At 47.1% G+C, this 21,774-nt stretch overlaps 1 protein-coding gene across 1 annotated transcript in view; it reads right to left on the reverse strand.

Moving 5' to 3' along the window:
- LOC121283332 (growth arrest-specific protein 2) overlaps window positions 1-21,774 on the reverse strand; it is a 213,055-nt gene that overhangs the window by 151,028 nt on the left and 40,253 nt on the right. The window contains exon 3 of the mRNA XM_041197796.1: window positions 19,056-19,177. Within this exon, the coding sequence (XP_041053730.1) occupies window positions 19,056-19,177 (122 nt within the window). The remainder of the gene's footprint in view (window positions 1-19,055; window positions 19,178-21,774) is intronic.

A 21,774-nucleotide genomic window follows, 5' to 3' on the forward strand; every position in this document is an offset into this window, starting at 1 on the left:
GTGGGTGGACACCCCATGCCAGCGGCTCTGAAGCTTACAGTTGCGCTCCACTTCTATGCCTTTGGCTCCTTCCAGGGCTCAGTGGGTGATCTTTGGGGTGTCTCCCAATCAGCTGTCCACACTTGTGTTAAGCAGGAAGCACAGGGCAATGATGAGGGTCAAAAAGACAACCCGCTTTTACACCACGGAGGCAGGGACACCCAGGACAATTTAATTCAAAGAACCTTCAGCTAGCTCCACACACATAGATCAGCAAGAGCAGCATTGCCTGAAACTTCCACATGTAGCACTTAGGTGCTATCTCTTCCACCTGATCAGCTGCAAATAAGGCCTTAGTACAGAAACATCAATGTCCACTCTAACACTCATGATAATTATGTGAAAATGGAAAAAGCACCACAATGAAAAGACGCTCAGCCATGGTGATAAAGGTGGACTTTATTCTGTCCACAATCAAAGCCCACATGATTATTCAACAATGTTACAAAAAGGGGTCCCTATTCTAAGGTCAACACAAAATCACCAGTGACATACCTGGGGAGTGTTTAAGGTGCCTTATGTTTCTGTTTCCAGGTGCTATGTCTAGGTGCCGCCCCATCACTTGGAGTGGCTTGTGAGGCAGCCTGCTGACTCTGCTGTCCTATTGACCTAGATGACCTTGGCGGGTGTCCTGTGGCCCGTGGAGCCTGTGATGGCCCTGCCTGAGAGGGAGCGGCCAGCTCCTGAACTGGCACCTCCCCAGTTGTCACAGCCTCAACGGGAGCAATGTTGACTGGCAGAGGGGTGGAGGAGCTGCTGTCCTCATCTGGAGCACAACGAGAGTAGCTTGCAATGACGGCAGGCAGCTGCTGCGTCGACGTGTGGTCCAAATCTACCTCCCTGCGCACCGCAGAAGCATGGGCACCGAGTGCCGGTGCTTGACGTCCACAACATCTCCCACAATAGTAAACACCATATGTGGCCAGTACTGCTGTGAGGGCTTGCAGGTCAGAGCATAACCCAATCATATTTTGATCTATTTGATGGAAGCCCCTCTCTATGAGAGTCACCAATCTCTCATGGGAGGAATCCTGATGCTCTGCCCTGAGGGCGGATTCTTTGCATGCACTCTGTCTAGACTCCTCCGTCTCAGAGAGCAACCGAACCATTCTCTCATGCAACACTGCCAGATGCAAACAGGCTTCCTGCCACCTTTCCTGCAGCTGCTGCAATGGGGACAACTCCAGAGGCACGTCATCAGTGCTGGACTTAGCATATGCCTCGTCCCCAGCACCCCTTCGGCTGCTGGAGCCATTGGCACTCTCTGCCCCTACCATATCCTCCAGCGATCGTGATGTGCCCTCTCCACTGTGACAAGGGACACTAGCCGACGGTAAAGTCCCCCCTGAGGTGTGTGTATCTGTGCTGGTGCCTGGCTGGCGGAAATGATGTGCCGCAAGTTGCACATGTTGCCCCTCAGGTGTGGGTGGAGGGGGGCTGCATTGAGGATGTGTGGGTCGCTCTGGTGATGATGCTGAAATTAACAACAAGGACAGTGCATCAGTTAGCGTACATTCACTTCAACCTTTCATCCCTTTCCCTCCCAGCCTCATATGTAGCTCACTCTTAAAGACCCTTAAAAGAAGAACTTTGGTGAGGTCCAAAAGGATGGGCCGGAAGCATTAAACACCACAGGCTGGTTAGATGACCTCATGAATGGCACATGGCTTGTAAAGAGCCAGAGGAGTGGGGAGAGTGCAGAGGTATCTGATGTGGATGCATTGTTGCCTGGATAGTTGCGCGGCTGAGGAAACATTTCAAACAGTTGTGTCATTTTCCGCTGAACTCAGGAGATTAAGAGGTCATATTATTGCCCTTCATTCTGTAAGGAGGGCTATAGACCGGCTGGCCAGAAGGCAACATTTCCCCTTGGCACAGGGATGAGTAACATGGTGGCATTCATCTAAGTTGAGTGCCATGAGATTCACAGGTGAGGTGCTGAGGACCTTCTGGACAGAGTAATGTGGGGCGCACTGGCTGAAAGGGTGCAAGAGGTCTCAAACCCCCAAAAATGAAATAAGACCTTGGGTGTGCAGCAGCAATCCAATGGCATGTGAGACCATGGTGATAGTGGTCACAAATGGGATAAGGTGACTTTGGAAGGTGGTGGAGAGGCTATTCCTCAAGGGGACAAGGGTCCCTCCTGAATGACCCAGACATCAGAATGCCTCAGTCAGTGAATGAGCATTGTTGCAGCATTAACGATTGCAGCAACCATCAGTGGTTTGGATGGTGGGCACACAGAGTTGATAGGACTGTGGACCTCAAATACCTGCCCGCTGGACCCCAGCCTCGCCGCCCCCAGCTGCCCTGGCCTCCTGCCTCCAGCCCAGCTCCATGGCCTGCTTCTTGAATGGGGTGAGGCACTGGAGGAGGCCGCGCCCACCACCAGTCCTCATGCGCTCCCAGGCATTGTGGTTACGTTTTGCCTGCAAAACAGATAAGAGGATTTATTGGGGCAGGTCGCTCATGTACTCTCCACACACATGCCGCACCCCAACCACAGTGGGCCATCTGAGGCCTCCAGCAGCTCCTGTCCACACTACTACTGATGTGTCCCCAGAAGATAGTATGGTTGGTCCCAAACTCCTCCCCCAACGATCCCCTTGGAGACATTCGGCGTCCATCACTTTGAGTAGCACATGAGTCCTAGCACCCATGGAAAGGAGGATCAAATAGGTGCAGCGCCGATGCCAGCAGATGGGACTTGCCCAAAAACCTTGAGGCACCCCTTGGACCATGTCAATATGACATGTGTTGGAGTTCTGAGTATGTGTCTACCTGCAGCTTGCCCCCAAACTACTCAAATGCCACAGAAACCAACATATGCTGCGCAGAAAGCCCTTCTTCTCCTCAACCACTGAGGCTGATGTAAGCATTGTACCCATTTGCCCATCCAGCGTGCGACGGATGCCCTATGCAGTAGCAGCAGCCATACATGGTGGGGGTGGGGATGGGGGGGTGGGGGGGGGGGGTGGGTGGTGGTTGGCAAAGGCTAAGGCTGCATTCTGCCTTAAATAGCCCAGACAGACATGGTACTCACCCATCCGGAGCACAGGTAATCATTGAATCATTTTCAGTGCTGTGTGCCAGTGCATCTGACGTCATTATGGGCACTTACAGCCTCACCCACCTCCTTCCACGCCTGGCTGATAACATGGGGGACCCTCCTCCTCCCATTCTCAGGATACAGAACATCACGTCGCTGGCCCACCTCTCCCAGGAGGACAGCAAGGCATGTGTCCGAGAATCTGGGTGCACAGTGGCCCCCTGCTGGCCTTCCCTGTAGCCTGCCCCCTCCTCCTCCACCTCCTCCTCCTCCTCTGACCTCCTTGGAGCATTTCTATCTCTCTGAGTGGCCAAGGTGCACTGCTTCAAGCAGGCTGCCTGGCCACTCTTAAACAGGTTGCTGGCCTCCCCATTGGAACCGGCAGTCTGAGGCTGCCCGCCCCAGCGAACTATTTTCCCGTTCTCCATGGGAGTTGCAAAGCCGCGGTGCGGGCCTTAATTGGCCCGCCCGCGGAAAATGGCGGCAGGGTCCATTTTGCCAGCGGCAATCAGCTGCCCGCCCAACTGACGAATGTAAAATTATGCCCGTTGTTTCCCTTTGTGGGACAGTCTCGGACCAGAGGGTGTAATCTCAGAGTAAGGGATCGCCCATTTAAGACAGAGATAAGGAGGAATTTCTTCTCTCAGAGTGTAGTGAATCTGTGGAATTCTTTGCCGCAGAGAGCTGTAGAGGCTGGCTCATTATGTATATTCAAGGCTGAGATAGACAGATTTTTAGTCAGTAAGGGAATCAAGTATTATGGGGAAAAGACAGGAAAACGGAGTTGAGGATTATCAGATCGGCCATGACCTCATTAAATGGCAGAGCAGACTCGATGGCTACTTCTGCTCCTAAGCCTTATGGTATTATTGGATATTTTTATTACTGGAGTTACAGAAAAATTGTCGTAATATTTTCAAAAATAAAATGTTGGATCTTTTCATGTTTTAAAGTGTGTGCTACATGCATACTTGATTACAATTTTGGAAAAACTATCTTGAACCTTATACATTGTTGTATTGTATGGTACATTGCAACTTGCATTTTTTTTTATTCATTCATGGGATGTGGGCATTGTAGCTTGTTCAGAGGGCACTTAAGAGCCAACCACATTGCCGTAGGTCTGGAGTCACATGTAGGACAGCAGATTTCCTTCCCTAAAGGGCATTAGTGAACCAGATGGATTTTGATCACAATCAGCAATGGTCAGATTTTTATTGCATTCAAGTGGGATTACCTTGAGCCCTGGAATACCAGTCCAGAGACAATACCACCACCTCCCCATCAATAAACAGGTAATTTTCAGTTGTCATCCTGGTATTATAATAAATAAGATTTTGATAATCAGTGATACTCGAAATCTGGTTAGCAGATAGACAAGTAAGTTAAAAATCACCCCATCAATTCTAGTATTCGTGCCTTACCAAAATCAGGTTGCTATAAGTTAAAATCTAGATGAATTATTTTTTCACTGGGAAGATTCTCCTGCTAGGACAAATTATTATCTGCTCCAACCTCACTGCTTAATACATGAGCTGAAATATGGTCAGCCTGATTCTTCCATGTAGCTTGCTCCTGGCTGAATGATACCATTCATGAACACTTTCATCTAAGTAAGTTGTGGGAAGAAAATACAACACAGGAGGATAAGCATGCAATTCAATAATCAATGGGTCGGAAGTACAAGTCCATCAAATTATTTTTTCCTTGTGTTCAAGCTATTAAAATGAAACACTATTTGCAGCTAAATATATATTTATGTTAAATTATTAAAATGAATTTTAAGTGTGCAAACAGTTAAGGATTAGCCCGTTTACTTATATGCAATTTTATATTTGTTATAAAGCAGAGAAAAAGTTGGAGGGATTGACACTTGCCTTTGTGCCATCCAAGCAGCATTTCCTCCCAATAGCAAAGATGAAATGGGCCAACCAATCTGCACAATTGGCCTCACGACTTAGCTTAAATATTACCATTCCAATGTGCAATAACCGTCACATGCCAGGAAAACCAACATACAAATTACATTAGTATCCAACTTTGTACAAATATGCACCTCTGTTGGGAAAAGGCAAATTGACGCTATTATGTTTTCAATTGCCTGGAGATCAGAGTTAAATTTCACTACCCCAGGTAAGAAAATGAGATTGCCAGATGGTAAATGCAAACTGAGAAAGTAATGTCTTCACCACATGGAGGTTATTGCCTGCCTTGGAAGAGTACAGTTAAAAGCAAAATACATAGGTGGCTGAACACTGGCTACAAAAATTGTTGGTAGATTATCAACACATACTGCTATGAAACAGCACTGTGGTGTAATGTGTCAAAGCTTTAACACTGTCACAGAGTACCAGAGCATAGGCTTAAATCAGTCATTCCTCACTTAACATGTTTCTAATTTCTACTGTGTCACTTGGGAGAGGCAAAAAGCAGAGACAGGAGTTTCCCAAAACAAAGAAAAGAAAGTCGGAGAAAGAATCAAGTGCTTTGACACATTTTACAGAAGCCAACACAGGAGATGTAGAAATATAGAATGGCCGCAGCATAGAAGGAAGCCATTTGCCATGTCATATTCAATGCCGGTATGTTTTGCTGAGGTCTTGAGTTACATCATCTGCCTACTTCCTGTGTGAAATGCTACATCTTATAGGAAGACTGAAAATGTGAAAGCAAACACAATACACCTAATGTATTCGAAAAAAAATGGCATGCTAAGTGAAAACACAATAAACGAAAATCACTTTCCCAAAAGAAACCATGTAGTAAGGGTGGGTTGCTGACCTGTAATTATTACATGAAAAAGGTATCTGGCTGACTTATTGTAACTGGCCCAAAAATCCTCTTTCAACACAATACTTTTACTAATCCACTACTCTTAATAACTTCCTACTCTTAGTAACTAACTACTCTTTTCTACTTACCTCCCACTTGCCGCTTCCCACTCGCCACTTCCTTCTCCCAACACCCCTTGCTCACTAATATAAAAGCAAAATACTGCTGATTCTGGAAATCTAAAACAAAAACACAAAGTGCTGGAAAAACTCAGCAGGTCTAACAGCATCTGTGGAGAGAAAAATAGGGTTTTGAGTCTGCATGACTGTCCTTCAGAGCTAAAGAGAAGTAAAAATGTGATGAAATTTATACTGTTTAAGGTAGGTGGAGCAGGTGAAGCTGGATAAAAGGTCAGCGATAGCTGGGGGCAAAGGAGAGATTGCCAAAGATGTCATGAACGAAAGGACAAAGGGTTGTTGATGGTAGTGGTACTGGCTAAAGGAGGTGCTGATGGTGGCATTAATGTCAGAAAGCAGAATATGAAAATAGCAGGGCAAGGGTAAGCAATCTGGAAAGAACAATATGAACATGTGATAGATGGCCCTTGTGGGGGTGGGGTAGGGGGAGGAGGCGGTGGTGGGAAAAAAATTGAAAATAGGATAAAAGGTGGGGATAAAACAATGAATAAAAATGAAAAAAAAAATAAGTGGATAAAAAATAAAAATGAAAAATGAAAAAACATAAAAGTTAAAAACCGAAAATGAATACTGACAAAAGGGGATAAAAAAGGGGTAAAGATGGAGGAGACAATTCATGGTCTGAAGTTGTTGAACTCAAAGTTAAGTCCGGAAAGCGGAACTCTTCTTCCGCCACCTTCGTCTCCATGCTCACTTCTTTGGCAGGAGCCCTTCCCGCATTCAACAGATTCTTTCACCCGCCTCCAGTATTCTCCCTCCACCTGGATCCCTCCCTCTAGCCTCTTACTTGCACTTGATCTTTTCATTGAGAACTGTCGTGACATCGGCTGTCTCAATTTCTGTGCTCCTCTCACTCACTCTAACCTGTCTCCTTCTGAACTTGCTGCACTCCATTCTCTCAGATCCAACCCTGATTTTATTATCAAACTGGCTGACAAGGGTGGTGCTGTTTTGTCTGGCGTACTGATCTCTATGTTGCAGAGGCTGAGCACCAACTCTCAAACACTTCCTCCTTCCTCCCCCGGGCCATGACCCCACCACTGAACACTAAACCATTGTTTCCAAGGCTGTCACTGACTTCATCTCCGCTAGAGATCTTCCCTCCACAGCTTCCAACCTCATAGTCTCCCAACCCTGGACAGCCCGCTTCTACCTCCTCCCCAAAATCCACAAACAGGATTGTCCCGGTAGACTGATCTTGTCAGCCTGTTCCTGCCCCACGGAATTCATTTCTTCCTATCCTGACTCCATTCTCCCTCCCCTTGTCCAGTTTCTTCCCACCTACATCTGCAATTCCTCTGATGCTCTACATCGTATCAACAATTTTCAGTTCCCTGACCCTAACTGCCTCCCCTTCACCATGGATGTCCAATCCCTCTACACCTCCATCCCCCACTAGGATGGTCTGAGGGCTCTCCGCTTCTTCCTTGAACAGAGGCCCGAACAATCCTCATGCACCACCACTCTCCTCCGTCTGGCTGAACTTGTTCTCTCGCTGAACAATTTCCCCTTAAACTTGTCTCACTTACTCCAAATAAAGGGTGTGGCTATGGGTACCTGCATGGACCTCAGTTATGCCTGTCCCTTTATAGGGTATGTTGAACATTCCTTGTTCCATTCCTACTCAGGTCCCCACCCACAACTCTTCCGTCAGTACATCAATGACTGTTTCAGTGCAGCTTCATGCTCTCGTCTGGACCTGGAAAAATTAATCAATTTTGCTTCAAATTTCCACCACTCTGTCACCTTCACATGGTGCATCTCCGACACTTCCCTTCCCTTCCTTGACCTCTCTGTCTCAATTTCTGGTGATAGACTGTCCACCAATATTCATTACAAGGCTGTCAATTCCCACAGCGACCTTGACTACAGCTCCTCACACCCTGCTTCCTGTAAGAACTCCATCCCATTTTCTCAGTTCCTTCACCTCCATTGCATCTGTTCCAATGATACCACTTTCCAAAACATTTCTGACATGGCTTCCTTCATCCTTAACTGAGGTTTCCCACCCACTGAGGTTGACTGGGCCCTCAACCGTGTCCAACCCACCTCCCGCGGCTCTGCCCTCACATCTTCCTCTTCCTTCCAGAAACATGATAGGGTCCTCCTTGTCCTCACTTTTCACCCCACCATCCTTCGCATTCAAAGGATCATCCTCCGCAATTTCCGCCAACTCCTGCATGATGCCATACCAAACACATCACCACTTCACCCCTCCCTGTCGGCATTCCGTAGGGACCGTTCCCTCCGGGACACCCTGGTCTACTCCTCTAACACCCCCAACACCTCATCCCCTCCCACGGCACCTTTCCATGCAATCAGAGAAGATGCAACATCTTTACCTCCTCCCTCCTCACCATCCAAGGGCCCAAACACTCCTTTCAGATGAAGCAGTGCTTCACTTGCATCTCTTTCAATTTGGTCTACTGCATTCGCTGCTCCCAATGCGGTCTCCTCTACATTGAAGAGATCAAATGCAGACTGGGTGACTGCTTTGCGGAACACCTTCGGTCTGTCCGCAAGCATGATCCAGGCCTTCTTGTACCTTGTCATTTCAACACACCATCCTGCTCCCAAGCCCACATGTCCATCCTTGGTCTGCTACAATGTTCCAGTGAAATCCAACGTACTGGAGGAACAGCACCTCATCTTCCGATTAGGTGCTTTACAGCCTTCCAAACTTAACGTTGAGTTCAACAAGTTCATACCATGAACTCTCCCCTTTTTTCAATATTCAAGGGCCATCTGTCACTTGTTCAAGTTGTTCTTTCCAGAGTGCTTACCCTTGTCCTGCTATTATCACATTCTGATTTCTGACCATAATGCCACCATCAGCACCTCCTTTAGCTAGTATCACTACCATTACCACCCCTTTGTCCTTTTGTTCATAACATCTTTGGCAATCACTGCTTGCTCCCTCCTGCTTTGCACTTCCCAATCCCAACCAGCTCGCTCCTTGCCATTCGTCACCTGGCTCACCACCTCATTTTCTCCCTCACGCTGACCACCCCTCTCCTAACCCCCTTATTCCCTCCCACTTGCACCTCCCCTTGCCACCTCCTTCGCTCCCTCCCACTTGCTACCCCTCCCCCAATCCCCTTGCTACATCACTCTTGCAGCCACACTCCCGAGTCCTCTCTCACAACGAAGGCTTGGCAGAGGGGTGGCGATCAAGGTAGTGAACGGGAAGCAGTGAGCAGGTTGAGAGAGGGAAGCAGCGAGCAAGAAGCACCCATGGGGCCGGAAGAAGAAGCAGTGAGTAGGAGGGTGTGAGCAGGTCGGGAGACGGAGGTGGGAAGCAGCAAGGTGTCAGGAGGAGGAAGCAGCGAGCAGGAGGGAATGAGAAGGTCAGGAGAGAGAAGTGGCGAGTGGGAGTGAGGAACAGGGGTGGGAATGTATGAGCAGGATGGAAAGGAAGGCTGCAAGTGGGAGGCAGGAGGAAGTCAGGAGAAGGAACATACGAACATATGTACATACAAACATATGAATTAGGTGCAGGAGTAGGTCACTTGGCCCCTCAAGCCTGCTCCGCCTTTCGATAAGATCCTGGTTGATCTGAATGTAATGTCAATCCCACATTCCTGCCAACCCCCAATAACCTTTCAGGGGGTTAGCAGGAATGTGGGATTAAGGTTAGCTCTTCCTTAAAAATATTCAAAGACTCTGCTTCCACTGCCTTTTGAGGAAGAGAGATCCAAAGACTCACAACCCTCTGAGAGCAAAAATTTGTCCCCATCTCTGTCATAAGTGAGCGATCCCTTATTTTTAAACAGTGACCCCTGGTTCTAGATTCTCCCACAAGAGGAAACATCTTCTCCACATCCACCCTGTCAAGGCCCCTCAGGATCTTAAACGTTTCAATTAAGTCGCCTCCTACTCTTTTAAATTCCAGTGGATACAAGCCTAACCTGTCCAGCCTTTCCTCATAAGACAACCCACCCATTCCTTGTATTAGTCTAGTAAACCTTCTCCGAATTGCTTCTAATGCATTTACATCTTTCTTTAAATAAGGAGACCAGTACTGTATACAATACTCCAATATCCTGTACAACTGAAGCATAACCTCGGTACTTTTATGATCAATTCCCCCTCACAATAAATGATAACATTCGATAAGCTTTCTTATTTATCTGCTGTACCTGCATAGTACCCTTTTGTGATTCATGCACTGGGACACCCAGATCTCTCTAAATCTCAGAGCTCTGCAATCTCTCACCATTTAGATAATAAGCTTCTTTTTTATTCTTCCTGCCAAAATGAACAATTTCACATTTGCCTACATTATGCTCCATTTACCAGATCTTTGCCCACTCACTTAACCTATCTATGTCCCTTTTTAGCCTCCTTACGTCCTCTTCACAATTTACTTTCCTACCTATCTTTGTGTCATCAGCAAATTTAGTAACCATTCCTTCAGTCCCTTCTTCCAAGTCATTTAAACAAATTATAAAAAGTTGAGGCCCCAGCACTGAGCCCTCTGGCACACCACTCATCACATCCTGCCAACCAGGAAAGGACCCATTTATCCCAGCTCTCTGCTTCCTGTTAGCTAGCCAAACTTCTATCCATGCCAATATGTTACCCCCTACACCATGAGCTTTTATTTTATGCAATGTGGCACTTTATTAAATGCCTTCTGAAAATCTAAGTACAGTACATCCACCAGTTCCCCTTTATCCACAGCACATGTGACTGCTTCAAAGAACTCCAGTAGACTGGTTAAATATGATTCCCCTTTTACAAAACCATGTTGACTCTTCCTGATTGCCTTGAATGTTTCTAAGTGCCCTACTATAGCATCTTTAATAATAGCTTCTAACATTTTCACTATGACAGATGTTAGGCTAACTGGCGTATAGTTTCCTGGTTTCTGTCTATGCCCCTTTTTGAATAAAGGGGCATGTTTGCTATTTTCCAATCTAATAGAACCTTCCCCGAATCTAAGGAATTTTGGAAAATTAAACCCAGTGCATCAACTATCTCACTAGCCACTTCTTTCAAGATCTTATGGTGGAGTCCGGCAGGACCTGAGGTTTTGTCAGCCCACAGCCCCAACAATTTGCTCAATACCACTTCCCTGGTGATTGTAATTTTCCCAAGCTCCTCCCTCCCTTCCATTTCCTGATTCACAGCTACTTCCGGGATGTTACTTGTGTCCTCTATAGTGAAGACTGAAGCAAAATACCTGTTTAGTTTATCCTCTATCTCCCTACTTTCCATTATCAATTCCCCAGATAGGAAGAGATGAAGCAGGAGGAAGTCGGGGGAAGAAAGCAGCAAGCAGGAGATAGTGAGAGGGTCAGGAGAGGCAGTGAACGAGACAGCGGTGTGTTTAAAAAGAATATACCAAGCATGCACAGTTACAACAAAGTTCTTGGTGTATGCTCAGTAACTGCACTAAAATAAAATGGAGGCTGCACTATTCAGGTATGTTCCATTATTTGCAAATCATGCTAAAATGACAACACGCTATTATAATGTGCTTTAAATGGGAGATGCCAGTATTGCATTAACAGTAACATTCTTTTCATTGCATTTTCTTCTTAATACAATAATGCAAGTCCACAGGAACTGGACATTTGCCAGAATTTTAAAATGGCAAATGTCAGGACCGATAATGCACCCCACCACCACATCACCAGTACTGACAAACAGATTATTTCAGTCATGCCATGAGGCAATAACTTGGATCGCTGGGAATCTTTTCTGTACGTGTTTATATTTGACATCATTTAACTGACATTTGGCCAGGTAGAAATGAAAGAAGACAAGCATTTCTTTTTGCGTTCTATCCCAGGGAAGGTGTCCATTTTCAAATTATTGCCATACGTAAGAATCTTGCTCATTTAATGTTATCAAGAATATTATGTTAGTAGTTAATTATTCTATTAGTTTATGCTGACTATTACTGAACACGTTCGTTCAGATGTTCATTGGGGTGTGGAAATATAATACAGAACTATGAAAATATATAAATGAAACTACACTAGACTGTCAAAGTATTCCTTGAAGCATTCAATCTGATCTTAATAACTCTACTGGCTAACAATTCTATTAAGCCCGTTAGTGGGTCTAGGGATCACAATGCTCAATTACCCTGCACCCAGTGAAAGTAAGGTAGACAACATGCAAACTTTGTGCTACCTGCTCAACACCACGAGTGTAGCATGCAGTCTATAGCAAAACATGCTGCTGATGTTGCATGCTCAGCAGGGTTCCAGGTGTATGCATAGCAAGCACGAGGTACAGCTAGCCTGCATTTCTTAAAGGTAGCCTGCATCTCTTAAAGGAGGAGCATTCAGGCTACAGCAGTTTGTGGAACTGTATATGGAAATCTTTCGAAGAAGGAATAATAAGCAGCAAGCCAAACCATACCAGAAAATATTGGCATCATTTGCATTCAATAGCATTCAACAAGCATCATTTGTGATCATTTGCACTCAAAGGTGATCACTTAGCAATCATTTGAAATGTCAAGTAGCAATCAAATTACTTAATTAGTTATCAATTGACATCAACAATGCTCAAGCAAACACATTTGCAATCATTTAACAACCTTCAAAGTGCTCAAAAGCATTCAACTGACATCAAAAGCAATTGTTCATTAGAAAAAATTCTAAGTTCTAGTGATCACAACAAAATTTGCATAAGTTGCAACATCAGTTGACATTAACAATATTATGTCAAAGATTTTTCAAAATACCAGTTGATGCAGTTTGTTATGCATGCATTCTGTTGACTGCATCATCCAAAACCCACTGAGACACACTGCAATTTCCAGATTTTGGCACAAATGAGATTACTGGACATTGCAGGGCATTGTGGCCCTCAATGGCAGATAATGTCTCAGCATCCACCGCTATTAGGAAAGGAAAGTCCGTTGTAAAACGAATAAAGAATGTGAGGCCAAGACCAGGACAACGTGGATCCCAGACCAAGGAAGGGGAAGGGGGGAGAACATGGGCCCAAGGACCGGGTGCGGGGGGGAGGTGGTGGGTGGCTGAACGCAAGACCAAGGCCTGGGAGAATGCAGGCCCAAGGCTCTGGGGAGAATGCGAGTCCGCGGCTAGAGGGGGCAAGAACACAGGTCCAAGGCCTGGTGGAGAATGCAGGACTGAGACTGTGGAGAACATGGTCCGAAGGCTGGGGTGAAGGTGCAGGGCTGAGGCCGGGAAGAATGCGGGTCTGAGGCCAGAAGATAGCAAGAACATAGTTCCAAGGTCGGGGAGATAATACAGGCCGAGGAGAATGCGAGTCTGAGGCTGGGGAGAGAGCACGGTAGCGCAGAGGTTCAGAGGTAGGACCGAGGCCAGGAATATTATGATATAACGCTGGTCCGAGGCTGGGGGGCAGGGGGGGATGCAAACAGGGTTCCAAGGCCAAGGAGAGAGCCTGGGTCCGAGGCCAGGGAGCAAACGTGGGTCCGAGATCAAGGGAGAACACAGGTACAATGCTGGGAGGAGAACACAGGACCAAGGCCGGGGACAGAACACCTGCCGGAGGCCAGGGGGAGAGTGGGTTCAAAGCTGGAAAGACAATACAAGTCCTGATCCATGGAGAGAACACAGGTCTGAGGCCAGGGAGAAAGCGAGGTCTGGAGAGAATGTGTGTTTGAGGCCAGAGGGAGAATGCAGGTTCGAGGCTGGGGAGGGAACATAGGTTCAAGGCCGGGGAGAGAGAGCAGGTCCAAAGTCAGGGAGGAGAACGGGGTCCAAAGCTGGGGAGAGCATGGGTCCAAGGTCAGAGAGTGAGCGTGTCACAGGTTGGTCCAAAGTTAGAGAGAGAGAGCAGGTCCCAGGCTGGGGAGAGTATACGGATCCAAGGCCAGGAAGAGAGCCAGAAAGCCAGGGAGAGAAGGCAAATCCAAGGCAGGTGAGAGAACGCGGGTCTGAGGTTGGGGGGTATGGGGGCCAGAATACAGGACCAAGGCTGGGGAGAACGCAGATCCAAGGCTGTGGAGAGAGCACGAGATCATAGCAGGTTAGGGAGCACAGGAACAAGAGCAGGAATATAACGTGGGTCCGAGGCTGGTGGGGAAAACAGAGTTCTGAGGTTGGGTGGGAGAATACGGTCCAAGGCAGGGCGGAGAATGCAGGACCAGGGCCAGAGGGGAGAGCAAGTCCACAAAGGCTTCAATTCAAGATAGTGATTAGAGCCAGGGTGTTGGTGGGGTGGAAGCTCTCCCACATTCAGGCAAGGTGGAGAAATCCCAGATGGTGGAGGGTGGTGAAGCAGAAGGAGATGAATGAGTTTATTGGGGCTGAGTGGGGAAGGAAGACATGAGTGAGTGAGTGGGAGCTGATTGGGAAGGGAGAGCATGAGTGAGTGAAAGAGGGCTGAGTGGGGAAGGAAGGCATGAGTGAGTGAGTGGGAGCTGAGTATGAAGGGAAGAAGTGAGTGACTGGGGGCAGATTGGAGAGAGAAGGCATGAGTGAGTGAGTGAGTAGGGAAGGTGTGAGTGAATGAGTGGTGGCTGAGTGCAGAGGGAAGGCGTAAGTGAGTCAGTGGGGGCTGAGTGTGGGGGGAAGGTGTGACTGAGTGAGTAGGGGCTGAGTGGGTAGGGCATGGGTGAGTATATGGGGTGGCTCCAATAATGACTATTGATGCCTAATTTTCATTTTTGATGCCAATGATCTTGATGCCTAATGATTGTATTGCGTTTGATAGGGAAGAGAGGACTTCCAGGTTCACTGATGCAAACCTTGTCCAGGAGATTGAAAGGGGGACAGTGTCGATGCTTCCACAGAGGGCCAGGGGACCATCCAGGCATATGTAATGAAGGGAATGAGAGCAGATAGCCACAGAAGTCAATTCATGGAGCCTGGCTCCAAGGGCCTGGCTGCAGTGCCAGAAGTTCAAAGAACTCACAGGAGTGATCAAGGTCAGTGATTCTCAAATACCATATCCTAATCACTCTCTCATTCACTGCTCAATGAGCTACACCCCTCTTCACACAATCAACAATTGGGTCTCATGCCTAACATTCAGATGCTCCACATTATCTTCACAATTACTAATGCTGCCAGCCTCACATCCACACTCCATAATTTCCAAGTAATTCCAGCTTTATTACAACACACTCACTGACACTTTTCCCTCTCTTGCAGGACAAAGTCACACATAAGAAAAGAAAATAGCCAAGAATCAGCAAGGGAAAAATATGCCTGCTTCTCCTGAGCTCTCTGCAGGAGATGGTGCTGCAAATTATTGAGTTGGCAATTACTGACTGAGGCTGAGAACAGGGTTTTCTGGCATTATGCACCTTCTCAAATCTATCCTCACCCTTATCCTGCTATCTGGCATGAAGGACAAGTCACAGCTGGTGTGACCATAGGCCTCTTGCTTTCGACCCAACCCTGCTTCCTCCATCCCAACGCCCCTGTTTTACATTTCTGCTTTCATGTACCGCCTGACAGTGCAGCCTGACAGTTCAGCCTCAATATGAAGGCCCGAGCAAAAGCAGACAATTGATGAAGAAGCACACCAGTTCAGATACTGGCACATAGGGGAAAGATCAGTACATGGTCAGACTCTGGGCACAAGTCAACTGGGTCCAGGCCAGGGGGAAAAGATAGTACCAGTGCGAGGTCCCCAGGAGGCAAGATCACAGATGATTTCTGCTGCACAGGGCTCAGATGAGGACTTTGATGAGCAGTGAGCTGGAGAATGCTGATGGGCATGTGTACGAGATGGTAAACAGCCTGTCTTCACTGCCAAGAATCATGAAAAAGTCCAGCGTTTACTTGACACAGGGCTTCATGCAGATCTTGAAACCCATGTTTTACAGAGTGGAAGTGGTGTCCAACTCCATAATAATACATGTGGAACAAGCCGTGACTCAATGTCTCGTTGCTGATTTCTCAACTTCCATTGCATCACAGGACAGAATTTAATGCAGTGACAAGCATCTCATCCACCAGTTGGAGAATCGGTAGGAGTCCTGCATCGCTCTTCTCTGGGAGGCCCAATGCTATTCCGAGATAATCAAGCACTTACCTGGGCAGCGTCGGGCCTTCCATCAAATTAAGCCCCAGTGGGGTGGAAATTCCGTCCCTGAGAGCTACTGATCAGAGGTCGCTACTCTCCAGTACTAGCAGCACTACCAGGAGCGATGCCCACTGCCGGTACTACAGTGGGACCTACCATGAGGATCACCAGTGGATCCCCATATAGAAGTGATGTGGGCGGGATGGGGCCACGGGAAGGGGGTGGCATGTGAGGGGTGGCAGGGGTTGGAAACAAGGGCAGGGACAGGCTTCCTGCAAGGCCACCTCATCCCAATGTCAGATCCCTAGATCAGGCACAGAGTGCCTGTGAATGAAGGACCCTCCACCCCCCCTGGTAGGCCACTGACAAACCCAACTAGGTTCACCAGGTGGTCTCCTCGGATGCCACGTTCCCTGCCTACCACTGATTTAGTATTAGTGGTGGCAGGATGAGGCCAAAATTGGCCTCCGGGCAGGAAGGAGGGACATGATGGAGGGAGGTAGGAGGGCACACCCTCCTATCCGATCACACAGGCCTGGTCTGGAGAATTGTGGGGTAGCAGTGACGCAGGAAAGAAATTTTAAAGGAGCCAGAGTCTGAGTTGCAGATCGTGAAGGACCTGCCCAGAGAAAAAGGGGTCCCAGGTGCCTTCTTCCTTCCTTCTCCTCCTCTTATCCTCATCTTGAGGTCCCCATCAAAGGCCTGGTGGCAAAACTGCACACTCATGAGAGCCAAGTTGTGGAGGATGATGCAGACCACTATGAGTTTGGAGACATGCTCTGCAGGGCTACCTCCAAGTGTTCCAGACAGTGGAATCATTGTTCCGGAGCTCCACTGGTTTGCTCCATGATATTCCTGGGCAGATGGCTCTCATTGTATGCACTTTCTCCACATGTGATCAAGTAATGGAGGGGAGTCATGTGTAGAGTGGGTGGCCTTTGTCACCAAGCAGCCAGCCTCTGGTTTATTATGATGACTCAGATATGGTAGGAATGGCTGACCAATGCATGACCAAAGCGGTGTGACTCCTGCCAATACAGTGGGCATTAATCAACACGATGTTCTGTACACAGTCACACACTAACTGATATTAAGGGGCTGGTACCCCTTGTAATTGCAGTACATCTGCCTGTTATTATGTGGCACCCGCACAGACACACAAATGTGGTCAATGCCTCCCTTCAACACTGGGACTTCTGCTACGTTGGAAAAGCCATTTGGCTGTTCTTCCTGCTCCTCTCTGGTTAAACAGAAGGCACAGTTCCTACCTCAGTCTCAGTCAGGAGCAATGTCTGGGGTGGTCATAACTCATCAAGGAGGTAGTCACTGAATGATAGTTCCCTCTCCTGGTATGCAGGGCCTTTGTTACTGCCCTGATGTAGCAAAGAACTGTGATAAGTTGGTAATGTCACTGTCTCCCACCTGGAAGGATGCGCTTGCAAAGAGATTTAGGGTAATGACAATCTTCATGGCCACTGGAATAGCCATCCTCACCCTGCTATACGGCTGCAGTTCTGGTGTTCTGGTTGGAGGAAGTAGCATCGTTCAGTGACTACCTCCTTGATGAGTTATGACCACCCCAAACATTGCTCCTGACTGAGACTGAGGTAGGAACTGTGCTCCATGAAGGCCCTAGGTAAGTATGGTCTTCTATTGAGCACCCTCTTCCACTTTCCTGTGTGCACACCTTCCCCTCTCTGCTAGCTATGCTCTATCTCTCTGCCTTTTCAAGTGCGAAGGGGAACAAGTTGCATTGATTTAGGAGTAGAAAGAGAAAGGTGTACGGCACATGAATTTGCAAATTGTACCTGCAAGTGTCTAAATTGCCAGGAATTCCAAATCCAATACCAAATCAAAAACCACATTAAAATTTGGTATTGTTTATTCTGGATTCTCAAAAGTAAGAGAACTTGCACCCAACATAGCTCCCATTAGTAATAACAAGCTTCCTGTTGACAGGCCTTCAAACTCTTCAGGGCTCCTTGGAAAAGTCAAGCACCATTCCTCTCTGCCTCCAACAACTTTTCAAAACTCTTCCAACACAGAACACGTATTTCCACTCACTCTGCAGCTACAAAAGGTCAAACGCACCTCATTTGAAAGTCCCATGGTGATTCTTTTAAATAACACTAATGGGGCAGGTCTGTCATGCAGCTGAGAGTGTTTAAGAGAAGTCCAAAATGGCAGCTCGGGCACCATATCAGCATCAGTTGCTGAGTAGTATCACAACCCTTCTATTCTGTTTCCAGCACATGCATGGCACACCCATGCTTACAAACATTGTGTGCCATGGTGGCCATGTCAGGAGTGGTCAGGAGCGACTCGGAAACCATTTTATAATCTCCGGTCTTCCATAGTACCGGCATCTTTGCAGCCTTTCTGTATTGGCAGATTTCTCTGGATGGAATATACATAAAATTTGTGTGATTGGTATAAGAATAGTTTTGATAAAGCATTTTGACATCAATTGCCAGCTTGATGTATAGCAATGTATTTCAAAGGCACCATTTGCAATAACCAATTATCTTATGTCCTTAAATCTCACTCATACTGGAAAATCAGGAAGGAACTACTGGTCCCCATAAATGGTTCTGCAAGTGCTCCTATTTTTGAGAATCCAGAATAAGCAGAAGCAAACTTTACTGTGATCTTAATGCATTGGATTTGGAATTCCAGGCAGATGACACACATGTATATTACATTCTTGTTTTTTTTTGTAATAATTATTTACTAATTAAAATTCTCCACAAAGCATTTCAAATGCTTACAAATATCAATAGTAGTTTTGGGTGTGGATGTCTTATTTCCACAATGATGTATAGCTGAAACTTCATAGAAGTCCAGGTTTAAAAAAAGTTACCTGGAAACACGTTCCCAGATTAACATTATGATAATGATAATGATGAAAATCATCATAATTTCATTTTTGTATGGTTGAAGGTTAAACATTAATAAGATGTCACCATCATTTGTAGTACAGTACTGACTATGAACTCTGGTATCAGGCTTACCTTGGAAGCTTTGTTTTCACTATTGTTTTCTTTGAACTTTTCTTGTAATGTTTGTGCCAGCTGACAGAGAAGTGCTCCATTATCCAGCTTTTCCATAAAGCTTTCCGCAGTGATCTCCTTCCCTAGATATAAGCAAAGTCAAGATAAAACATGACGACTGCTGTTCTGTTACATTCCAGTGGTCTTGTTATTTACATCATTGCAATAACACCTATGTGCTTGCTAAATCTTATTTCAAACTTAAATATCCCAAACTTATTTTTAATCTTGCATAACTGTTTTGCTAAGTTTTCTACCATTTGCAATGTCACAATGTGCATCCATATGATAATAAAAATCATAAACAAAATGTACACTTCTAAAATAACAATTGAAAATCAATATCCACTTATACAAATTTCAAAAGAGCTGAAATTTACATCATACAATGCCACCCCTATCACAAGTCTGCCCTGTAATGATACAGGGCTTTTTAATCCAGTGTTCTTTTCGATTGATATTTGTAGGTTATTGAAATTTTTGTGTATGTTTGCTTAATGATAACCATATTTTCTTACAATCTTTATCATCATATAGAATTTCCTTTCATGCTACTTTTCAAAATACTTTGATTAAGTTAAACATAATCTCCTTACCACACATGACCTCCATGCAGAGGAACATTCAACATTTAAGATAAAAGCAAAATATTGTGGATGCTGAAAATCTGAAATAAGAACAGAAAATTCTGGAAAAACTCAGTAGGTCTGGCAGCATCTGTGGAGAGGGAAACAGAGTTAACAGGTGGAATCGTCCCAGATTTGCACCAAGTGCAGTAGCAGGTGGGTAAAACGACAATAGCGGCTTCTCAGGCCATATCATCCCAAAGCGCCGCATTAATTATGCATTCCCAGGAAACACATCATTTCCCTGGCGGGTGAGCTCTCATTCGCCCGTGACGCCATTACCTCATTGCTTCATCACACGGGGTGCCACATTTAAAGTGCAGCTGCGCGCACATCTCTCAGTGCTTCCAGTCCATGACTGCTGCATGGAAGACAGGGTGACCCCAAAAAGCAAAAAGACTGCAGCCTCCCCATTTCAGTGACACATCCCTTGAGCGCCTTCTGAATGCCGGGGAGGACTGCCATGATGTCCTCTACCCCTGCTCTGGCCACAGGATGGACAGCGGCATCATTAAGCCAGCTTGGGAGGCGGTGGCAGTGGTGGTCAGCACCAATGCCCTGCAAAAGAGGGCAGCCACCCCGTGCCACTACAGGGTGAATGGTCTCATCCGTTCTGCCAAGGTAACTCACTCTTCTCATCACTCACAACTCACACACTGACAAACCCATTACATATCCACAGGGATCTCACACATCAAGGGACAACCCCGCTAACTCTCACACACACCCTCAAATCTCCATCAGGCTCATACCCTCTCGAGGTTGCGTCCTCATCCTGTCCATGGCTCTACTCACCACACAAACATTCCACGCAGTGCCATGTGTCCTGCTCACACTCTTTTCATCTGTTTCCACGCAGGAGAAGCCTGCTCTCGTCAGCAGGGAAAGGTCCCAGACTGGGGATGGAGTGGTCCACATTAGGCCACTTGCTCACTTTGAGAAGTGTGCCATCGCATAGACTGGTGAGGACATACGGTGTTGGTGAGGTCAGTGGCGAACACCCTCGTGAGGATCCTGGACCATATCATCCTTCTCTCAACACAAATGTGAGTGCTCTCTCTCCTGCGTTTGACTCTGCTGACATGCAGTAATTATCTCTACTTCGGATCACAGGGAGGTCTGCCAAGCGACCGACACCCTCGGCCAACCAGTCCCTCAGCTCCATTCAGGTCCTCATCTCCAGCCAAGAGGACACCTCGTCCATTGAAGAGCTGGAAATAAGCAGCCTGGAAAACTCATCACAGCGCTTGCACATAACCTGCACAAGCGCAGAGACACACACCTCGGTTGTACCTAGATCTACAACAGGCTCGGGTTCACAATCTGGTGGTGGCCACACGGACAGATGTCTATAGTAGGAAGAGGCAGGTTTGGCTGAGCTCCGGGACACTTGGGGGACTGTTGGGGAAGAGGCATCTGTCAGATCCAAGTCAGGTGTCAAGCCTCTGGATTTGGCCTTCCAACTGGTCCTGGAGAGTCAGCAGAAGGCGTGGAAACATCACGCAGAGCTGTTGGAAACCCTCAACGGAGCGGCACGTGAGTCAGAGGAGCGCATCCGCCTGCTCTCTGATGAAGTGGTGCCCACATGGCGTGTATGGAGATCCCCATTGTTGGAATGCAGACACCATGGAGACCCTGGTCCAGCAGAATGCAGAGGTGTGTGCAGGCCTGCACTCCATCATGGGAGCCATGGGTGAGTTCCTGTAGTGGCAACACAAGAGGAAAACGGAGCACTTCGATATCCCTCCAGGTGCTCCTTCCACTCAAGGAGTCAGGCCAGGGTTTCCGGGCACCTGAAGGGAGGAGGAGTGCCAGCTGGACACCCGGAGTCATCCACTCAGGAATCTGAGAGGCTGTCCTCTCCCTTCGAGTCCCCTTTGCCTGTGAGCCTCTCAACCTCGTCTTCTATCACTGCATAGGGAGCAGCTGACCAACGAGTGATTCTAGAGGGAGAAGTACATGTATGTGTGTGACCGGGCCTCTCGGAGATTCATGCAAGCACTTTTCCACGCAAGTGGATCCTTCATGTATCACACTCACCTCAATCTCCTGAG

The sequence above is a fragment of the Carcharodon carcharias genome, chromosome 10 (assembly GCF_017639515.1).
Source record: "Carcharodon carcharias isolate sCarCar2 chromosome 10, sCarCar2.pri, whole genome shotgun sequence".
Taxonomy (NCBI): domain Eukaryota; kingdom Metazoa; phylum Chordata; class Chondrichthyes; order Lamniformes; family Lamnidae; genus Carcharodon; species Carcharodon carcharias.